Below are 22,888 nucleotides of genomic sequence, written 5' to 3'. Positions count from 1 at the left end.
GAAAAGCCTGCTCTGAAGCCTGATTGAGATGAATGAAGAAGACCGTGTGTTATGGCATATTGAGTTAGGTGTATGTGAATGTGTTTTTCCAAAAATGTTGACAACACGGGGAGCAATGATATAGGACGGTAGTTGCTGGATATCTCTGGGTCCGCATTCTCCTTCTTGAGAAGGGGATGGATCATTGCATGTTTCCATGTTGAAGGAATCATAGATTCCTCTATTGATGTATTTAGGCGGTGGGTTATCACAGATAATACAGAGGTGTTTAACTGTTTAATTATAGATATGGGAAATGGGTCTTTTGGAGATCCAGATTTGATGCTCTTTAAGAGTGTAATTACGCTTTGTGTTGTAAGTAGAGGCCAAGTCATTACGGAGTGATCCAAGTCATTGAGTTTTCCATCCTGGTTAGGAAAAGAATGCGCCATATCTAGCGGGGGTTGTAATGGATGAACTATGATCTGATGTGCTGTCTGTTCCAAAACAATATCTTGGTCAATTTTGTCGACTTTGTGAATGTCGAAGGAGGCTAACTCCTCACATTTAGTCTGAGTCAATGCAGGAGGCCGCATTAAGCTTTTGGATCCGGCGAGTTACTTTACAGTGTTAAACAGAGTTTTAGAACAATTAGTCGCTTTAGAAATAGTCACAGTAACAAAGTTTACTCGTGTCTGTTTGCAGAGTTTGATATTTATTCAAAGCATTTTTATAGATCAACTTAGACGCAGAAGCGTTATCTTTTCTCCATTTTCTCTCTAAAATCTTACAATTACTTTGTTCAGTTTTAAGTGACTCGTCGTACCATGGAGCGGGTGAACGATGGTTGTTTGTTTTTTGATTGGTCAGAGGTAGACTAGTATCTATGGCATCAGTGAGCCAACTTGACACTGAGGATGAGAAATGATCTACATTTTGCACAAACAATGGTTTTTGGGAGTCTAAAAGATCGTTGAGCCTATTTATATAAATTTTTTTCCAATTTCTTTTCAGTGCCCCTTGTGAGCTAATAGTGGTGGAATTGTATATTGGAAGTGTAAGAACAAATTTGATCAAGTAGTGGGCTGACCAACTAGTTGGAAGGGCCAGTGAGCAGGAAATCGTTGTTAGATTAGAAAAAATAGGATCCAAAAAGTGCCCAGCAGCATGTGTCGGACAAGAGTTTAATAAGTGAAGATTCAGGGAGGTCATATCAGAAAGAAGATTAGAGCTATTTTTACAAGCTGTATTTTCTAGATGTGAATTTATATCTCCTAGAAAGGTGAAATTGGCTGTTTTTGTGGTATATGGAGCAATGAGTTCGGCGAGTCGAAAGCCAGGCTGATGCGGAATCTGGGGGGACGGTAAACAAGTATGCCTGAAAAGGTAAAATTGGGGGAGAGAGTCAGCTTGAAAAGTGCAGCTTCACAATTAGGAAAACCAAGATGTTCAGAGTCGCAGTTGAATATGTTCTTAAAAATAATCGCTATCCCTCCACCTATTTTTGCATTTCGATCCTTCCTTACTATGGCGTAATTGGTAGGTAATGCTGCTGCAATATCTGGACCTGAGCTCTCATGGAGCCAGGTTTCTGTAAGAAAGACTGCATCAGGTTGGTCATTAAATAATAAATCGAAGATGTCAGACTTCTGTTTTGGCAGCGAGCGACAGTTAATACTGATAAAAGTGAAGGATTTATTTTGTAGAGTTTGTGGATTAGGATCAAGAAACACATTATCAATCCTCGCTTCTGAATTAGGAGTAAAACTAAAATCGCAATGAGCGCATGTTGTAAACTCTTCAATAGAGTGGGTTATAGTGCAATTAGGCATCATCGGTTTATTATTATGCGTTCTTATATAGCGCTCGATTACCCGTAGGCATCTCGGCGCTTGCCTTGGGAACCCGTCCTGGCTTCCCCAAGGTGAAAGCCAGGCATCCCGCCGCGGGGGGGCCGTAGTGGAGATTAAGCAGGCTAATGCCCAGAGCTGCAGATGCAGAGTGTGAACCCGTGATTCAAGTAGGCACCGAAACGAGAATTATCGAGTCCGTGGATATTTGGGCTCAAGACCCTGCCGCGTTGGGAATTGAACCCTGGTCCCGGGTCTGACCTCTGCTTCAGGGTCTGCCTCCTCTAACCAGTGAGCCACACTTCTCCACTTCTCTTTCTGGAGAGCCTTCAGTTTTTCGACCGGGTATTTATAATTGCAGGCATGTGTCTTGGTTTATGGATTCAATTCATGAAAGGATACTGCTTGTTCAGTAGCAGGTCCAGGTGTTCTGGCCCTGGGCCCGGTCCAGGCGGGGACGGGCTTGCCTTTGGCGCGCCCGCTGCGCGTACCTGACATAGGTCAATTTATGCTTCCCGTAGGCTAGCGTCAGGGGGGGTGTGTCACACTGTGCCAGTCCGCCCTCCACTCAAACAGCCAACAGTTGCGGTGGACCGGGTCGGAGCGGGAGACGCGCAGTGTGGCGCGGTGAGTTTCTCAATAAGTGGTGAATGGGCCCTGTGCCCAGTTAAAATAGCAACGCTAAAAAGAAATGGTAGATAAGGTTTTTAAAAGCTTAGAGCAATGCCTGCAGTAACGCGACTAACCAAGTTCCTGAATCGCGTCTCTCTGAGGTTTCAGCCCTTTTGTTTGTTCTGGCATCGGGGGGGCGTGTCACGCTGTGCCGGTCCGCCCTCCACTCAAACAGCCAACAGCTGCGGTGGACTGGGGTCGGAGCGGGAGACGTGCAATGCGGTGTGGTGAATGAGCCCTGTGCCCAGTGCCCTTTGCCCAGTTATAATAGCAACGCTAAAAAGAAATGGTAGATTAGGTTGGGTGTTCTTGCCTTATTGAACTGCAAGTGAATCCAATTAAGAGTAATGTTTTACAGTTAATAGTCACTTTCTCTTCTTTTGATCATTTTGAAAATGTTTCTTTGACTGAAGTCCCAAGTATGTACAAACATTTGGTCAGTGATCGATTTAAAATTTGAGGGGTGAAAAGTTTTTTGAGTTGGTCGATCATTTTCTGCTCTCCCATTCAGAGAGCATGAGCCTAAGTTAAAAAATAGGGAGCCAATCTCCTTCCTAGCCAATTTTGTAGACTTTGAGTTATCAATAGTCTGTGAAATAGAATAGTGAAAGTCTAGTGTGTCTTCCATTGATGTTTATTGTGTGGCTGAATATAGCCATATTGACATTGAAATCGCCTGTTATAATGTTGTTAGCATTAGCAAATATTCTTATTAGTTTCTCAATGTCTGCGGTCAAAGTTCACAATACTACCGTATTTTTGTAGGTTTTTTTTAGAAATATAGATGTTAATGAATAAAAGCTGCCTTTCATTGGAAATGTTAAACATACTGTCAAGTGAAGTTTGGATTTTTAAATAAGTTTGAAGTCTAGAATGTTAAGGTTGTTGGTATAGTTAGTTGGCCATTCAGTCTTCCCATTATACTTTTTTGTTGCTAACTCGTCCTCTCCCTATCCAAAGATCCCAACAAGGCAAGACAAAACTTTCGAGAAGCTATGGAAGCCGTCGCTAAATGAATGATAAACAGCTGCCTACAACTAAACACCAACAAGACGGAGATACTCATCATAGGCCCACACCCCAACGTGTGGAATGACACCTGGTGCCCCCCCCCCCCGCCTTTGGAAACCCGCCCTCCCCCACGGACCACGCACGCAACCTGGGAATCATCCTGGACTCCGAGCTCAAACTGGACTGCCAGATCAACTCTCTCTCGTCCTCCTGCTTACACACCCTCCGCCTCCTACGTAAGACCTTCAAATGGCTCCCCCTTGAACACTCATTCATTCATGTAATACTTTATTCGGTTAAACAGCAGTAACCATGAAAGTAGACAACATAAAAATCATTGCAAAGAAATGTCATACATGATACACAAAAAAAACATCACTCACGCCCTGGTCACCAGCTGACACACTGCCACATCTCCCAGCACCTGCGCACACTCCACTGGCTCCCCATCGAGGCAAGAGTCACCTTCAAGATGCTCACCCACGCACACAAGGCCCTCCACAACACCAGACCAGCGTACATGAAAAGCTGACTCAAATTCCACGCACCTCAAAGGACCCTGCGATCAGCCCAGCTCTCCTACGCCGTGGTCCCATGCACCAGAAAAACCAGATTGAGAGGCCGCTCCTTCTCCTTCCTCGCGGCCGGGCCTGGAACGCCCTTCCACTCCATCTCAGAAGGACAACATCGCTCCCCATCTTCGCAAGAGACCTCAAGACCTGGCTCTTTGACGGACCACCTCCTTGATGGACTGAAACCTGCAACTCCCCACCCCACATCCTTGAGACCCTTATGGGTGAGTAGTCGCGCTTAACAAATGCTTGCTTGATTGATTGCATGAATTGAGACTAAGATTGAAGATAGAAGTAGTTCAAGTTTCTGTTGGTTACTTCTAATCGAAGATCCCTCCCCTTTAGAATATTCATAGTAGCAAACTGCATCTGGAAGCACTTCACAGCAGTGCGTCAGTAGGTGGCATTGTGAGACTCTGCATTGACTTATTCCTGCATTACAAGTGGCTGATGGGAGCCAATATACATGTTACTCCTGTGTGCTGAAGTCAGTTCCTTTCTTTCTGCGCCCTCAGATGCAGATCAGGAGCTCTGCTCTTCTTTTTGTCATCATTTGATGAACTTTTTTGTCAAAAACGCCTTCTTCCAAATGGATACCAGTTTACAATAAAACTATGTCCCATCCAATGACTGCAGGTTTTGACCCATGCTGAGACTGTCGCAAACAGAGGTCTGTGACAGATACCCATCTGGTACACCTTTGGTGTTTGGGCTCAGAACGCGATTCCAGCTCAGGTGATGAATGTGCCCTCATGAGCCCTTGGGTGTTCCTTGAAGGTTACTTGTACATAGTCAAACACCAGAAGAAATCACGCAAGTCCAACTCCCAATCAAAGTTGAGAGCTTGGACCTGTTCCCTTTCCCAAGACAGGTTGCCTCTGCGGTCAGTCTGTGGGTTAGTCCAAATCTAAGTTGAAGAGGAAACACAAAAAGGCTAAGTGGGACTTGTCCCCATCTCACCACTTTCTGTGTCCAGAGAAGTCGAAGGGGTGTGAATGTGCCTCTCAGTCGCGCTCGCTGGAGCCAATTCCAGAATGGATACCGATGCACCCCAAATTCCTAGGGTTATCTGCAACATTGCAAAAGATGAAGCGCTTCAGGGAGGCCATGTTGCGTATCTTTGGCACTGTTGCTGTTCCTTTTGGTACACCTTCAGGCCCCAAGGATTCACAGGGGCCTACAGTTTGGCTGCTGCTGGAGGATCCATTGTCAACAGCGTCTGTTCCCCTCAAGACCAGTTTGAGTTCAGCACGGAATGTGCCAAAATTTGCCCCAGTGCTGAATTCTGCACCAGTCTCATTGACATAGACGCTGCTGCAGCTATGATGATGACAATTTGTATTTGGACTTAAAATAGGCTAGTGGGCTCAATACATCCCCTGATACTGGGCGGATTTCTCCCCCTGGACCGCCAGCTGAAGAAAGTGCTTCTTTCGCTTTGGTCATTAGACGTGCAGTGGAGGTCTTGGACCTACAGCTTCCCTTTATGAAAGTCAGAAATAGCATCCTACAGAGATGCTGCAACCAGGGCAGGCATCCTTTGAACCCTTGTTGCCCTTAAATTATGCCATGACTGAGACATTGATTGGCACATGTCCACCACTGAACAGGCAGATTGGCAGACACAACAAGCCAGCTCAAGGTGACCCTGATTTCCTAACTCCGCATCCTACTCCTAAGAGTTTGGTGGTTCAGTCCTCTAACAGTAAATTGAACTCCAGTTTTTTCCCACAACAGCTTCGGACAGAGAGCTGAAAAGGACGGAGACATTTGGAAAACAGAAATTCTCCATTCGTCCAGTCCGGCATTCAGTTCGGCAGGGTGTTTTGATCAGAGCCGTTTCACAGACCCACTACCATGGGAGGTATTTCTTTGGTGTCTATTCTGATGGTGAGGAATCTGATGTTAGAAGTATCAATCACAAGAACAAGTTACTAAGGTAAGGCTTTCTGTTGGATATTCTATTGTATTGCCGACTCCTCACTGCCCTTCCACCTCGCTGTTTTGCAGAATGGTCCCTTTTCTCATCTCAAAGGTCCTAATCCAGAAATCTGCACACTTGTACCTCTGATTAATTTTTGGGCTCAATGTCTGGTGGCACAGACAGTGTCAAGAAGGAAACTGGCATCAGGGGGTAGCTGTGGCGCCAATATCAAGTCCACTCTGTCAGTTCCAGAGCTAAATAAAGTCAGTGCGAAAGTGTACAATGCCACCTACCAGACCTTAAATGCACTGCGTTGAAAAGCTTCTGAATCTTGTATGACCCCCAGGGATTAGTCAAAGGTGAAACATATGCTGTTAGAGTATCCACCAACAAGAGCATTACTGAAAGTAAGTAACTTGTTCTTGGAAACAAATTATGTGATGTTGATTAATGTATGTGCAATGTTCCAAGAGCAGATTAGCAATTTACGTGAGTGATGTAGGTCTGGAGTCCCATGGGTGACTTGTAATTAAATATCGCATTATGTTGTATTCTGCTTTCCTAGTTATAGGAAGGGCTTCAGATCCAGGGTATGTTATTTGTTTGGAGTAAGATCGCTCCTTGCTCATTTAGTATCTGATTTTCCACATCGTTTGTGTGAAGTTATTCAGGACCTTTCAAGTTCATAGCTTCGTTTTGTTCAAAATGGACTAGGGAGAAGTGATAGCCTTCCCTGGTTTGTCTGTAAGTGACTGGATATTTAGTCTTTGGAACTGGTTTTAGAAGTATTACCCAGTTAGCTAACTCTGTTTTGGTCCATTTTACTCTGCTTTTCTATTCTACTATTGCAGGTAGCTTAGGCATGTATTGCTCCTTCAATACATACATCTGTTCACGTCTTTTGACTGATACTTGCATTGACCTGAGTGGGCCTTCTTCATTTTCTACATTAATTATAGCATTCCCCCGTTTAGTTGATTTTTCAACTATTTCTTCACCTTCCCCTTTGCTTGGAGTCTTCAATGTATATACATTCTCCTCAACATTCTGCATTATTTTGACCAACCTATTAGTAAACATGCCTCCTAACTTCTGACTAACAATTTTGCAACATCCTATCACTATCTGGAGGACACAGACCATTAAGAGCAGTATCACAAGAACAGGCAACAAGGCCTTAAATAGTCCTGACATCCAGGATGGTACCAGTTAACCACCCTGCATGCCATTTGTTGGGGACACCTCCCTCGTCCACCATCTTCTTTTGCAAAGTATGCAGAACTTGTATATCCTCGGTGAGTGTCCTGTTGTTGGCGTCATTGGCCAGTATATACATGCAACAGGCCGTGTGAATCTTGGCACACACTCCTCCTTCCATAGCCGTCATTAATTCTAACATGGGTATGCTGCATAATCATTACTCTCGTCACTCGCAACTCTTCTTTAATCACTTTGAAGCTGTCTTCAGTGGCGTTGATGGCCTTCATCAACACCCAACGTGTTATCTGGAGCCAGCGCACAGATGCTTTTGCTTGGATGAACGGCAGGATGCTACCGAAGAATATGTGTCACTGAACAGCCTATACTCTTGCGGGACATCTTACCAGGCTGTAAGTACCGTAATATTCTGCAGCTCTCTTCCTCCGAAGAAGGTAGAGCAAGGTTGTTGGATGGCTTATGGGATGGTCCTGCAGTTCTGAGTTGTCGACTCCTGGAATCACCAGGGAGGGAATGTGCACAGTGACCAAAGAGCAGAGTCCTTGCCATCCTGAAGAAAGTCGCGTATACAGCCACTCGCAAAAATTAGAGTAGAACTCCATTAGGATGGACGTGGCCCATTGCATGTCAGAGTTGTATGTTGTGACATTGTGATTGATGATCTTTCCCACCGGGACCATCCCATTTCCCCTGAAACACAAAGCGAAAAGAATGGGTTGTCTACCTGCTTGAAGAGTTGTAGTAGTTGTATCCAGGGTAGTCTAGATATATTCTTATCCCACACTGCCAGACATGTGTCTAATGCTATTGCCAGCCTGGTTTCCCTTCTATAAAGAAAGGGCCCTGCACCCATGTGTAACGCAATGGTGCTAATGACCATGAACGTATGCTGACCTATTTAATCGAAAATATGGCCTTTCCCGACAATCGTGGGACCAGGTTGTGGCGCAGTAATTCTTGCAGAGACGCATACGTTTGAATTTCCCTAAAAAATCCCTGCTGCAATATCATAGCTCTCCAATTTTTATCCTTGTACCACATAATCCCTGGCTTAGCCATTGCATCTAACTTCATTACTAGCTCTTTGTGGTCTGTTAGGACATTCATTACATCTGCTAACTCATTCTCCTATTGCGTAGTGTTTACTAAAAGTGCTCCCTGTCTAACCTGCAGTGGTTGCATTTGCACTCTTATTCTATAGCGAAAACGATTTAATAGATTCATGGTAATATTTGAAGGTATACCTCCTTGGACTAGAATAACCTATTCGAATCGGCGGGGTGTGGAATCAAAGAGCAAACAAAACAAAAGGAATTGGAAGTTTGCGTATCTATCTCCATCATATGCTGAGACCCCATATTATCTAATAAGCCAGCATGAACACTATGGGATATATTTTTATATTCAGGTACTGCTCCCTGCAAACGTGTAATGCTATTGCATAATCGCATACATGAAGTAAAATACCATTTCAAGGAAGCTGCCACCATAAGAAAACAGGAAGAAAGACAAAACAGCAATACATAACTGTCTACTAGTTGAGTCGACAAAATACTCCACTCGCGCTTTGCTTTGAAGGGAGACATTGTCACTCTTGTGTCTCGCTTTCCCCTTCTTGCTCCCTTTCTGTCAGTGGAAATGTCTACTGCAAGGTAGGGTAGGGTCCAGTTGCGCATCCTTCCTATGCATCCATGGCTTTCTGCCCTCCACCTTCACTTCAGTAGGGGTGCTCATTTTCACTGAAAAGAGGCTGCTGTAATTGGAAAATAAGAAAACATAGGAAGAAAGACAAAACAGCAATACATAACTGTCTACTAGTTGAGTCGACAAAATACTCCACTCGGGCTTTGCTTTGAAGGGAGACATTGTCACTCTTGTGTCTCGCTTTCCCCTTCTTGCTCCCTTTCTGTCAGTGGAAATGTCTATGGCAAGGTAGGGTAGGGTCCAGTTGCGCATCCTTCCTATGCATCCATGGCTTTCTGCCCTCCACCTTCACTTCAGTAGGGGTGCTCATTGTCACTGAGAAGAGGCTGCTGTAATTGGGATCCTTCCGTTGTTGGCCTAAAGTTCACACATAGACTTTCTGGCCAATGGGTATCGGACTGGTCTGCTGCTCTTAGGTGGTCTTCTCCTTTCGCAATACTTGTATACAGAAGAACTTTACAGATTTCATTAAGTAGGACAAAGAAGTCATTTCATCCCCTAAAACCACAGTTATCTTATGGGCTTCCGTCTTTTGCTCGCTATCATTAAAAGGTTGGGTATGGGATGTCCTGTAATTATTTGCTATGGTGCACACTTCTTGACTGATTTCTGAGGGCATACAAACCTAGTGGTAGACAGTAAAACTATTTCTTTTTCAGAGTAGCACATAGTTTGCTTATTTTATTCTTAAGGAGGGTGTTCAGGCACTCCACTGTTCCTTTACTTTAGGGGTGATAAGCAGATGTCAGTTTGTTTTGTTCCTAGGCTGGAAATAGGGGGTTTGATAGGGCACAGAACAAGTTTTGTATAATACAAAGACACCTGAGCAGCAATATCATCTTTCTGAGCGCCACTCTCCCCATAATGGACAGCAGCAGGGTGTTCTCAAATTTAGCAGTCGCAGGGAGGCCGTCCACCACCCATTCCATATTAAACTCATATTGCTGTTGCGGGTCATGCACAATCTGTGCCTCCAGGTAGGGGAATTGCAACGTCTCCCAGGGTAGTCTTACTTTTGGGTAATCAGTTGCCCCTCGGTTTGCCAAGGACGTCATGGGAAAGTAACCATCTTGTGCCTGTTGACTAGACACCCTCCCGAATTCAGCCACAAGTTGCAGGATGCACAGCACCAACCTTCCTGGGTTGTTCACATATACAAGGGGATCGTCTGCATACATAGACACAATTCGAGTCGTGCCCCTACTCGTATTCCTCAGTCCTGGAGCTGATTCGTCAGGTACACAACCCAGGGCTCCATGGCCAGCGCGAAGAGGAGTGAGGATAGTGGGCATCCCTGCCTCGTTCCTCTCTCTATGCTAAGCACATTAGATATCACCTGTCCAGAACGCACTCTTGCTCTGGGTTCCGCATATAAGAGGCGCACCCACGACAAGTACCCCAGAACCATCCCTTCTCCACAGAACCCCCCACAGATACTCTCAAGACAGAGTATCAAATGCTTTCTCAATGTCCAGGTCAACCAATCCTGCTTCCCCAACTGGGTGGTATGCATTACATGGGAAAGCCTCCATAGGTTTATATGAGTGGCTCTCCCTGGCATAATTCCACACTGGTTATTGTTCTCTAAGTGTATGACTATGTAGCCCAGATGCATTGCGAGTACTTTGACAAGAAGTTTAACATCCGCATTAAGTATGGTCAGTGAATGGTAGGACTCAGGAGTCCCTCTGGTCTTTATTAAACTTTAGGAGAATTATTATCAAAGGCTCCCACATGTGTATTGGTAGGATACCACTTGCTTTTGCTTCCTGGAAAGTATCCAGAAGCCTAGGGAGCAAATTGGCGGAATATGTCTACTAGGATTCCGTCCAGTCCCAGGCACCTCCTGCGAGCCATATGTTGGAGGCCTCATGTAATTTCTGCAGTTAGATCTCCTCCTCTAGGTTTTCCCTCTGACCCGGCAACATATTGGAGACCGTGGACATGTTTTTTATTTAAAAAAGATTTGGAGAACAAATTCGGGACTCTGAGATAACTGCGCAAAGGCAGAACTCTTCCAGTGAATCTGAGACATCTGACCTCAGTAGCTTAGTGACTGCACAAAGCACCCCAATAGTTGGTTGGTTGGGAATGTGTTGCCACACTGGAGCTTTGCAAAGGATCCACTCATTCAAGTGAAAAATAAGTTGCTTATAGGTAAGTAGGGCAATATTTAGTAATTCGGTGTTGCTCGCGACAACACTTGAGAGAAAATTTGTATCAACAAGGGGCTTGCAGCCCACCCATTGCTTACCATTTGTTTTCTTCACTGTCACTCTTATTTGCTGCCTTATAATTGGGTACTGTGTGCTGTCTTTACTAACTCTTCTTTCGGCTGGAGCATGGACCAAGTTCGGATTGAGTCAGCTTGATTGCTGTCCTTCCGGTACTATGATTGAGGTACTACTTTTATTAAGTTTTCTTCTGTGTCATCCTTGTTGAACCTCTTGCCATTTCTGCTATGTTTTACTATGCCACACACGTCAAAGAAGCCCTTTTCTAATTTGAAATGGATTTTATTGTGACAGCAGATGTTATCTGTTTCCAAATGTATTTTCACGAAGACATGGGTGCAATTGCTTTCTCTATTTGATAGGATTTTTTGCTAAATGACATATTTGTTTTCTATTTAACGCATAGGGGGATTAACTGATTTGCTCACAATCACAGGAGTGTTGTGCCAAGATCTAACCAGAAGTGGCAAAGCCAATAGGTCTTGTCTTTTAGGCTATTGGCCCTGCCATTGCCTTTTGTTCCTGTTGCACAGCATTGGATTTTCTGAATTTGACAATCATTTGTAGCCTTGCTGCATTGCAGCGTGGCTGCTGTGCAGCATGGCTAAAAATAATAATAAAAAAGTACTGAGCTGCATCGAGCGCTAATGCACTGTTAAGACCCACACTGAAAAGTATCCACGATGCTGTACAGCAGGGCTATAAAATATCGCCAAAACCAATAGCTCTCATCATAGGCGAGACCTATTGACTTTATCAATGCTTGCAATTTCTTTCTCACCGTTGTTTCCTCATCTCTACCTTTCATCAATTACGTTTGTGTTTCTCTTTTCCTCCCAATGAACTGTTGCCTTCATTTATGATTCCTACTCTTTTCATACGTAGTTCTCAAATGCCACTTCTCTACTATCTGCCTCTTGCCAGTTTCTCTTACATTATTTACATTTTTCCTGGCCTTGCTTTTGAGATGATGCTTTGTCAATCTAATTTTTCAGAAATCCCTTCTAATTCTAATATTCCTTCCCTCACAGTCTCTGGACTGGAGCTGGCTTCAGATCCCAGAAGAGGAAAGAAACGGCTGTGGGCAAATCCCAACGTGAGAGAACACGCCAAAGAATGACCCCATCTGGAAAACGACTCTGTGCCTTAGGCAACATCGAATACGAACGCCACTACACCCTGGTGTAACGCTGAAAACCCCAAGTGCATTGTTATCTTGAGATTAAGTGGATGGAAGCAGGGAGTGCACTTTGTATAGTTTTGCAAATCATGTTTGTCACATTTTCCTATTTTTGATGCAGAGGAATAAAGCCTTTCTGATTTACGTCGCCCCTTAGTAGTATATGGAATGTCTGGGGCTGGGGCTGGGGCTGTGCCTCCATGTCTTGGTTTGTTTTCTTGAGGCCTGGCGTTGGTGTCTTTTTGGGCAGTGTTCTCTACAGTAGAGATTAACACCAGAAAGTCTACATTTTGTATCTGTGTTCGGGTGGCAACTGGAGTTGGAGTATCCAATTCTCATAGGATGCTCATCTCAGAATATGACTGCATAGAACATAAAAATCTTTCTCCTATGTTTTTTGTCTCAGGAATCTTTTGTCTTAAATATTTCAGCTATTTTTCGGCGACTCAAGTTAGAGGAATATGTCCTGTGAGCTAAGCAGCTATCGGGGAACTGCTCAGTTAAGAGGTGTCGAGAAATCCAAATTGGTACACACTGTTGCAACTACTCTAACTGCACCATCTTCTTACCACTCATCCATTGCGCGTGCTCTCTCTCTCAATCACTCACACGCAAACTCACACACACTCGCACACAAGACACCTTGTGGGGACATAAGGAACTCTGGTGATGAGGGCTGCATAGATTTTTGGGGCGAAGCCATTAGGTCCTCCACAGGTAACAACACTTGGGCCCCTGTAATTAGGATCAACTGCTGCAATTGTCTATCATGCAGTATGTTAATGGGGCAGATTTCGGCTGTGGGTGGCAGCTCAAAAGTGCACTTTGTAGCAAACAAAATCAAGACTTTTCAGTGAATCTTCAAAATGAAACTCCTCTAAAAAAACTTAGCAAAATTGACATAGTAGTTAATAAATTATTCCAGGAAATACCAGCATGGCTTCACTTTAAAAAGTACATAGAAATGTGAATGCAGTGCATTGCAATATTTTGTGACATCAGTCTGTCATGAACTTCACCTTCGTACTGCATTCATGTTTCTTGCTCAGCATTCTTGTACCCGTTTACTCTGTAGTTTCTTGTCCTCGCTGTAGTTTGCCTGCACGATATTTATTTTGTTTCTGACATTCTATTTTTCCTCACTGGATGCCTTCCTCCTTAATTGTCCTGGAGGTATTGTTCTTCTGTTTGCCATTTATCTCCTCTACCCTACTATAGTGATGCCTTTGACGCTATTGGCCCTACCATTGCCTTTTGTTCCTGTTGTACAGCATTGGCATTGCCGAATTTGGCCATCATTTGTAGCTTTGCTGCTGTGCATCATGGCTAAAAATGTTAATACAAAAGGACTGTGATGCATCCAACCCTAATGCACTCTTAAAAAAAGCCACAATAAAAAGTATCCATGCTGTACAGCATGGATACAAAATATTGCCAAAGCCAATAGCTCTCATGGACGAGATCTATTGACTTTGCCAATGCTTGTAACTTCTTTCTCACTGTTTCTCCCTCATCTCTACCCTTTATCAATTACCTTTCTGTATCTCTTTTCCAAAAAAGTGATGGATGGAACAATTTAATTAATCTCAGCCACTGGTAATAATTACTCATAGCTGCATCCTATCATGCCACCCCTGTGTGGACCCGGACATATGCAAATTGGTCTTGACCCTGCTGCAGTAGAAACAGTCCGGAGCACAAGCAACCCAAGACTGCTTTAGCCCTTATTATGGCTCATCATTCTGGTATCGCTTGGTTCCAGTGGCACAGGACCCACGTCTGGGTATACCCTTGGCCACTTAGGGCGTAGCACTGAAGTATACAAAAAAGTGATGGGTTGAATGCTTGAAATAATCTCAGCCACTATTAATTACTTCGGCAACATCCTAGCCCATGATTCATTTGCACACCATGCCACCTCAGTTTCGACCCTGTCACATGCACATCCGCCTAACCCATGTCCAATAGAAACAGACCACCCCAAACCACCAGGCCTGGTCCTTCCTGAACCGAAACACAAGCAACTCAAGACCAGCTTGGCAGATCGGATTGCACTGTTATCATTGGAGCAGTGCCAAGACTGATTTGCATATGATTGTGTCTAATCAGAGGTTGCATGGCGGGCAAAACTACAATGGGTTGGAATGCTACCCTAAGCCATTTCAAGAATTTAGACTTTTTGCAAGCAAACACCCAGCAACTTTTGTATTTAGTCTTTCAGAAAAAGGCCACAGTGCATCTCTGCAAGGCTGCCATTTCATCCTTTTTAGTTTTAGTTAAAAAAAAAAAAAAAAGTTGAAGTTAATGTTCATCAAGCTCCTTGACAAGTGAGTAGGTCAACTTCAAGAGCTGTGGGTGCATGGGGGACATTTACACTCTACGTACAGTGGTGGTAAAGGCAACGCTGCTTATAGGAGGAGGATTGCTTCTGAAATGAGCATCCCATTGCCTCAAAAGACCAAACCTATAAAGAACAGAACCTAAAGATACTAATAGCCAGATATAAATAAGTGTAGTAATTTAGGACCTGCCTGTACCTCTGGTATTCAAAACTTCTTGCCTGAAGTGTCTTCAATGAAAGCCATTTTACCAGCAGAGTCTCCTAGTTCTCCCATATAGGAAGGCCATCACGTTTCAAAAGAGTACTGCTGCCTACAATGGGATCAGATTAGCTGCCCTATCTACAGTAGATGGTCCACCTCCATTTATCATTTATGGGATTGTGAACTTCAAAAGGTGAGTGTAGCAGCCCTAACCAGCTGGGCAACACCCAGACCATGTTCGGGAGACCAGCTACATGTTTACTAGCAATGTTTAGTGACTTCGAGGGTAAATTTTCATTGCCCACGTTTGCTAGCAACTATTCTACAACTTGGGCCATACCAGAATTGCCACTAGAATTCCATTCAATAAAGTAGCTTATTATGTGTCGGATAGATTTCAATTCAGTGTGATAGCATATGGAAAATGTGCCTGTCAGCCTCTACATTAGGCTCTGAGGCCCAGATTTAAAATGCGGATGGACGGTCTAAAATGGTCTGTTCAAGCATCCGCCCCATGAGGTCCATTTTATTTAAAGTGTACTGCTTCTGCCGCATTTTCCTTACTTAGTCGACATTGGTATACCCTAAACACAGCGTAAGTCGCGACAGAAAGTCAATCCATCTGCCATATTTAGAGTACATTTCCGGTTGATGGAAACATGGCAGTTTATCTTCCATACCTCTGATGCACTGCCAAACCCTGTCCACAACGTCTACAACAGCCTCACAACCTGCTCAATCAACTTGTCCCTGGTACTCCAAACCCTAGAACTGTTATCTGGCAGTGGTCAAGGAACACAATGCACAACAGAATAGAAGGTAAACCCAACTTTTGAAACCCATTTAAATCCACTATATTCATTACCAGTGTCACTAAACGTAATGTACACCAAAGCATATCTAACAGCAATGTTCCTTGTTTCTCTGTCTGGCCACATGAGCACAATACATACCCATATAAAATGCTCACCTAACATAATTTTACAACCACCTCCACCCTACCACCCCCACCCCACTGCTAAAAACAGTACGGTACTGCATATTTGTTGTAAAATGTACATGGTCAGACAAACCAATAGTTTTCACTATAACCTAAACTGTTTATATTTATTACTAGAGTATGAATATTAGTAAAAACTCTAAACTGAAAGGGTAGAATTAAAAGACCAGTATTGTGAAGCTACTCTTGATCCCTGTTGACCAATTTATATTACCCCACAATCATATGACTCATTCATGTACCCAAATCGATATTACCTCAATCCAGTCACTGCTATGTTATGTTTTAAAATAACGTAACTTGAAAATATGTAAAGCGCTCTGATACCTGATTCGGTTCGGGTCTAGTTCGCGCTATATAAAATTCTGCAAAAAAAAAAAAAAAAACTTATAGTAGCAAAGACAGCGCACATACCCACACATTTACTCTTATAGACACACTTAATGGATGGCTTGTACTCTGTGCACTCCAACACCTGAAGATTTTACAACTTTTAATTACCCAAATAGTAACTTAAAATGTAGTCTCTCTCTCAAATACACACTTTTTTTTTAAACGTTTTTTTATTGAGTTAAACATGGTAGGCGATTGAACAGACAGTTTCGCATCATAAACCATAAAGAGCATATATTCTGCAGTCTGTGGACCCAAGTAGGTGTCCGCTGCTTTCATCAGGACCGGAGGTCGCTACTGCTTATAAAAAGTGGTGAACAGCAAATAAGTGGTAAAAATATCACCTGGACATCCTAGGTGTAACAATCCTCCTAGCTATTTGGTAGGAGAAAAACGCTTCGCCTCACCTGGCTGCGGCACAGGTAAACAGAGCACCGCTCTGACCATAGGTACTCCGGGCGTCCCTCTGGGCCGTCTCGTCGAGACGGCCCAGAGGTACACAGACTGCAGAAACATGTTGACCTAGTTGTTATAAATAGTAGCTATTTGTTGAAACTACTATATTTTCGCACTGATTTTATCTTTTGGAAGACTGAGAGGTACTTATTAAACTCATTTTCCTCCTGTCCCTCCAATTTTAGATCTTTTTGCACATTTTTCACCCTCACTTGATTTACGCACAGCTTCTCAGTTATCAGTACACGTCCGTATATATTCACAGCCCACTGGGGCATCCACATTTTGATCAAGCTACAAGTGCCTGCAATGTTTACTCTTCTTTGTGTGATGGGTCCCAGATGATGACAAGGGCGGTATCGGTCGATAACTGATGGTTATTTTTCACATCTGGAAAGTATCTTGTTGACCTTGTATCACACCTTTAGATACATTTTCTTTCTCCACACTTAGTCTTTAGTTGTTGGGTGTTCTTCATGTTCTTGTCAGATACGTAGATAGTCATCAGATTCTATAGACCCACAGTTACTTTTTGTCTGCTCATACTGTCTTATCTAGGGGTCGTAGCTGTGCCAGGTCTTTAAATATGCCCTTGGACCCTCTCTTCACTGTTTTTTCATCATCATCAACTGCTAGAATGCACCCATTATGGGATTCCGCAACTGCCACGCCTGCTTTTTGTGCTGGGAGGTCCTGCCAAGTAGATTTATACTAAAAGGCGTATCCACCACATTAAGGCCCTCTGAACGTTACAGCAGTAGATGCTATAACATCTGAAGACCCCCTGTTAGCACACTCTCCTTGCGATGGCTTGCCAGATCATCATCATCTGATGGGGGCTAACTTCCACAGAGGGAGATAAGAAAACGAAAAATAATGGTATTAAGAACCATGGCAAACATTGCAAGTATTTAATAATTATGGAGCTATTATTATTTGTAGTTGAGTTAACATATATTAATCTGATTTGGTAGCATTGCAAATTATTTTTAGAATTTTCTGATGGACATCACTCCATGATGTGTAGTGCCATTAAGTACCATACTGTGGCCTGGATTAAGTGTTTAGTTGACAGGTTACTCTTATCACAACATGACAAATATCCTTTCTAGCCTATTACAAGTGCACTATATACTATGGGACTTGTAAGGTATACAGGATATCTGTCACGTTCTGATGGAGTAACCATTCTGCCAAACTCCAACTCTGGCCTTTTTTATTTTTATGGAGTGGCTACTCCAACCGAAATGTGATGGTGTACTCTGTCCATCAAAGTGACAGACTGACCGCTGTCTTCAGAGTTGAGTGCACGGTGATTTTTCCAATGTTGACTTGGTTGTTGAAAAGTTTGTTCCCACACCCAGGGGGTCCCACTGACATTGGAGCGTGAGGAAAGCCAGTCTTCACTTCTAGAGTTCTTCAAGAATGAGGTCTTTGTGAGTTCCTTACCAACGTGATTTGCAAGCAAGAGGGCCACTAGTATACCTTCAAGAGGGTCGGGCCACCCCAGATGGCATGGGAATCATCATTGTGGAATAGGGCTGCACAGGCTAAAAGGAGGAATTGACAAAAGAGCCGGCAGCAAGAAGAAAGCACTCACCGAAGGCCTTCTAAGACTGGGCAGCCTCACCCAGTGAGTAAAGGGGCCTACCCATGCCACTGGATACCTCCTGGAACCAATTTTCACCATCTTCGACAACATCAGAGTCGACAAGCCCACACCAGTCTCCTGAACAGACTGAGCCCTCATCAAGTTCAGCATCCTCATTCTGGGCCAATGCATGCACCACCCCTAAACTAGCTTGCCGAAACTGGAACAGCATCGCTGATATGGACTGGAACACTACTTTCAGCATGAGCAGTGCATCCGGCGACGGGATGGATGCGTTTTTGGAAAGAAGATAGTGTGATGACAACATTGCGACCCCTTTGAGTTACTTAGCACGTAAGCAAAAGTCGCAAGTTGACATGTGCGAGAGTCAAGCTTCAATTGTGGGTTCTGCAGCTTCTGGAAATTTTTGAGTGTTATTGTGTTGTTAATAAAATTTAATAGAACTGTGTTTGGCATTATTAAGTGAAGTGCCGCGTTAGATTCTGGCATACTCATGCTGTCAATACATTTGGAGCGAGGCCAGGGTGTTGAGTTGTGCTCAATACTTTGCCAAGGAATTGGGTTTCTGTGAAGTGAAGCACGCATTAACCACAAAGCATAGTCGACAAAAATACGTAAAGCGTAACACTTGGTAACACCCATAGCACTGGAACTTTGCTAGTGAATGTTTGTTCTAATCCTTGACTGGTGGAAGGAGTACTTGCTGTGTAGGTGTCTTTTGCCTTCTCATTTTCTGTTTCTGATGGGATTTTGTGAAACGAGTCAGGGGAGGAGGAGACACATAAAAAGGACTGAAGTAGAAGTTGTGCTACAAGCAAAACAAAGGACGATTAATTCTTGGTAATGGGAAAGCCTATTGTATATGAATTGGATATCCACCATGTGATTTAAGGGTAATGCTCATTTAAGATTTGTTTATGATGATGAGGGGTGACTACTTTATTTTTCTGTAGCTTTCTATGTTAAGTACCACTCCTTACTACAGTGACCACTTTCTGTCTTTTAGTTTGTCTAAGTTTGTATCATGTCGTCTGTACAGAAAAGGTGTGTAAATATCAAGGACCCCCTGAAAATTAATATATTTCCTGGGACAGGGTAGACATATAATGGAACATAAAGTTTTGTAGTAGGGGATCTCTGTGTATAGTCATAATCTAGTGAATAGTCCCGCCCATGTGCGTGGACCCCGGAGCAGTCAAAAATAATCTCTTAAGGTGTCGAAAAATGCAGAACTGCATAGACACTTAAGAGAGAATTAAAGACAGATAATGCAGCTTATATCCACAGGCTACACTGTCCAGTACTTCGACTAGAAATTCCACCAAAAATCCACAAATAGCAAAGCCTGTCCAGATTTCCCTTGCTTTAACAGCAAAAACCCTCTGGAATGATAGAGAGGAAGACATGGACAGACAAGCCCCATAGGCTGCCATTATGTGGCTCAGAACAGGATACTGTGCCTTTAAGAGAACTTTCCAGAACTTCACAGTATCCCAGAATGCACTGCAGGTCCCTTTTACTTTCAGTTCTTTTTTCCGGCTCCTGCAAGGAGGACCCTGGAGCATTGAGCTCTCCCTTTTCAAGGGTTTATTGGTGTTTTTTTTCACTTTTTTCAGTTTACTTGAGTCCTTTTCTTGAAGTACTTTGCTGTTTCTTCCTGTTTGTCTTTGGGTGCACTCTTTAATTGTCAAATATGCCTGCATTATTCGACAAATGACCTGAGTGCTCCAGGAAGAAGGCCAAGTCTGACCCACACGAGGTTTGTATCATCTGCCTTCCTTCATCCCATGTCCCAGAGGAGTGTGACATCTGCCAGGGTTTCTCTAGCAGGACCCTGAGGGACAGGATGAAGATCAGGCTTCAGGGCCTTGAAGACAGAAGACGGAAGGCACAAGGTGGGTCTGGAGGGGCTTCGTCTGCCCATGCTGAGGCCTCTGGGGGGCTCCCCAGGGGCAGGAAGACCAGCAAACGTCCCCATTCTCCGTCGGCGTCGATTGCACCGACCACGACGTCGAGAGGGATGACTGCAGTCTGTTCCCCATCTCCCCAGGGCTCTGGGTCGAGGCGACGTCGACGCTCGACGTCGAGGGAACTGAAAAGACCGCCGTCGAAGTCTCTGGTGGCGATTTCGTCGTCGTCTTCGTCGAATATTCGACGTCGAGAGGCCCGGCGTCTGCGCTCGCCGTCGAGGCGACACCGCCATTCGCCGTCGGCGAAGAGGAGAAGGTCGTCGTCGAGGGGATCCTTGACGTCGAGGAGAAGATCGCCGTCGAGGTGAAGGTCGCCATCGAGGCGTAGAAGGGCGCCGTTGAGGCGTAGAAGGTCGCCGTTGAGGCGTAGAAGGTCGCCCTCGAGACGTAGGCGGTCGCCGTTGAGGCGAAGGAGGTCGCCGTCGAGGGATCGGCGCTCGCCGTCGAGGAGACGAAGCTCGCCGGCGAGGGGCCGACGCTCTCCGTCGAGGGGGCGACGCTCGCCGTCTGGTCGCCGTTCTGCGACGCCGGGTAGAGGCAAAAGGAGTTCTGGCTCCAGGAGTCAGTCTGGCAGGCGTCACGGGCCTATGGAAGGCTCTCCAAAGTCCCAGCCTAGTAAAGAGGGCGGGTCACCGGGCTCGGTGTACTCTGTTGTGTATAACCCTGCTAGGCCGAAGACAGTTACGCCTCCTCCTCCTCCGTTACCGAGAGGTCTTCCTCCGCAGGCTCCCACCCCGCCTCCACTTCCGCCTCCTCCTCAGCCTCAGCCACAACCCCAGTTGCCGGCTGACAAGCCTCCTCCGATTCCTCCGAGGACAGGTTCGTTACCACGATTTCCGACTCCTCCTATGGGGACCCCTCGGCTGATGTCCCCATCCAAGCCAAAATCTCCCATCCCGGTGGAACCGGCAGGGCGACTGAAGCCAAGGAAGTCGAGATCCCGCTCCGGACGGAGAGGGAGGTCGTGCAGTCGTTACAGATCCTCTACAAGGTCAAGACGGCGCCACAGGAGGCGCAGATCACGGTCCCGCACGGACTCTTCCAGAACCAGGTCCTACTCCCCGACCTTGTCAGACTCCCCGGGGACGAGGGTGTCTCCCGTGGATGACATCAGCACGTTCCAGGATGTTCTCCTGAGGGGTGCAGCAAAATTAGGAATCACGGTGACTGCTCCAATGCCTACGACGTCCGTGATTTTTGAGACGCTTCACAAGAAGCATTTGTCTCGCCCTCTACTACCGCTCGTGCCAGGATTGGTAGAGCCAGCGGAGGAGCTGTTCCTCACGCCTGCAGTGACGAAAGCCGCTCCATCCCGTCTTCTTAAGAAGTACAGGGCTCCGGATTCCGACCCGGCTTTTCTGAGGATTGACCCTGTTCCGGACTCCGTTATAGTGACGGCAGCCAGAAAACAACATTCTACCTCTCCGTCTTCTACCGTGCCTCCGGATAAGGAGAGCCGATGGATCGACTCAAATGGCAGGAAGGCCTGTGGGACAGCAGCTACGGCCATGAAGACCGCTAGCGCTACGGCTTTGCTGGGGCGGTATGATCGTGCCCTGTGGGAATCCCTCCAGCAGTTCACGGAACTCCTGCCACGAGATAAGAGGGAGGATTTCCTCGAAATCCATAAGGAAGGGATGCTGGTTTCGAACCAGGTCTGCTGATGGTTCTTTTTTGGCGGCCCATGGTTACTGTCATGGGATCAACCAGCGACGCCATGCTTGGCTCAGGCTCACATCACTCAAGCCAGAGGCCCAGCAGCGAGTGGCTAATCTGCCCTTCTCGGGGGAGACCCTGTTCGGAAAACATGCGGATGATGAGATGGCCCGCATGAAGGCGGAGGCCGAGACTCTGACGGCTGTGGGCTTGGAGAAGCCCAAAGAAAAGAAAGCCTACCGCCCATTCCAGAGACGGTTTGGGCGCAGGGCAGAGGGCGAGGACAGGCTTCGGGACAGCAGCAGCAACAACAGCAGCAGTTCCGGAGGCCCTTCCAGAAGCGCCAGAAGGGTAGAGGAGGTCAGCAGTCCTCTACAGTGAACAAGGGTACGGCGGGGTCTCGACCCTGAGCTGTTACTTCCCCTACATCCGTTACCCGCTCCGGTGGGGGGAAGCGTTCAATTTTTCTGGCAGACTGGAGAAAAATTACTCAGGACAAGTGGGTGCTGAATATTGTTTGCAATGGATACAGTCTTCGGTTCACCAGCCCGCCTCCATCAATTCCTCCGGTCAGCTCGCAGTTTCAGCTGCGCGAGCTCCAGGCGGAGGCCGATATCCTGTTAAGGAAAAGGGCGATAGAAGACGTACCTCTGTCTCAAAGAGGAAGAGGTCTGTACTCCCGGTTCTTCCTGGTCCGCAAAAAGGACAAGAACGAGTTCAGGCCCATTCTGGATTTGCGACAAGCAAACAAGTGGATTCGCAGAGAGAAATTTTGCATGCTGTCGTTGCATCAGATTTATCCTCAGCTGCAACAGGGAGACTGGCTGTGTGCCATAGACCTACAGGATGCATACTTCCATGTGCCCATTGCACGCAAACACAGGAAGTTCCTGCGATTCCAAGTCGGCGCCAAT

General features: G+C 45.4%; 1 protein-coding gene and 1 pseudogene across 1 annotated transcript in view; one reads left to right on the top strand and one right to left on the bottom strand.

The window, feature by feature from the left end:
• The window catches only part of IKBKB (inhibitor of nuclear factor kappa B kinase subunit beta), a 543,710-nt gene extending 531,222 nt beyond the window's left edge, over positions 1–12,488 (top strand). Inside the window, exon 22 of the mRNA XM_078666224.1 lies at positions 12,196–12,488. Within this exon, the coding sequence (XP_078522350.1) occupies positions 12,196–12,264 (69 nt within the window). The 3' untranslated portion in view covers positions 12,265–12,488. The remainder of the gene's footprint in view (positions 1–12,195) is intronic.
• Positions 6,843–8,017, bottom strand: LOC144792010 (endogenous retrovirus group PABLB member 1 Env polyprotein-like; annotated as a pseudogene).
• Positions 12,489–22,888: the final 10,400 nt, after the last annotated feature.

Source organism: Lissotriton helveticus, chromosome 11 (assembly GCF_964261635.1).
Source record: "Lissotriton helveticus chromosome 11, aLisHel1.1, whole genome shotgun sequence".
Taxonomy (NCBI): domain Eukaryota; kingdom Metazoa; phylum Chordata; class Amphibia; order Caudata; family Salamandridae; genus Lissotriton; species Lissotriton helveticus.
The sequence above is the reverse complement of the archived record's forward strand: the minus strand, read 5'-3'. Positions and strand labels throughout refer to the sequence as shown.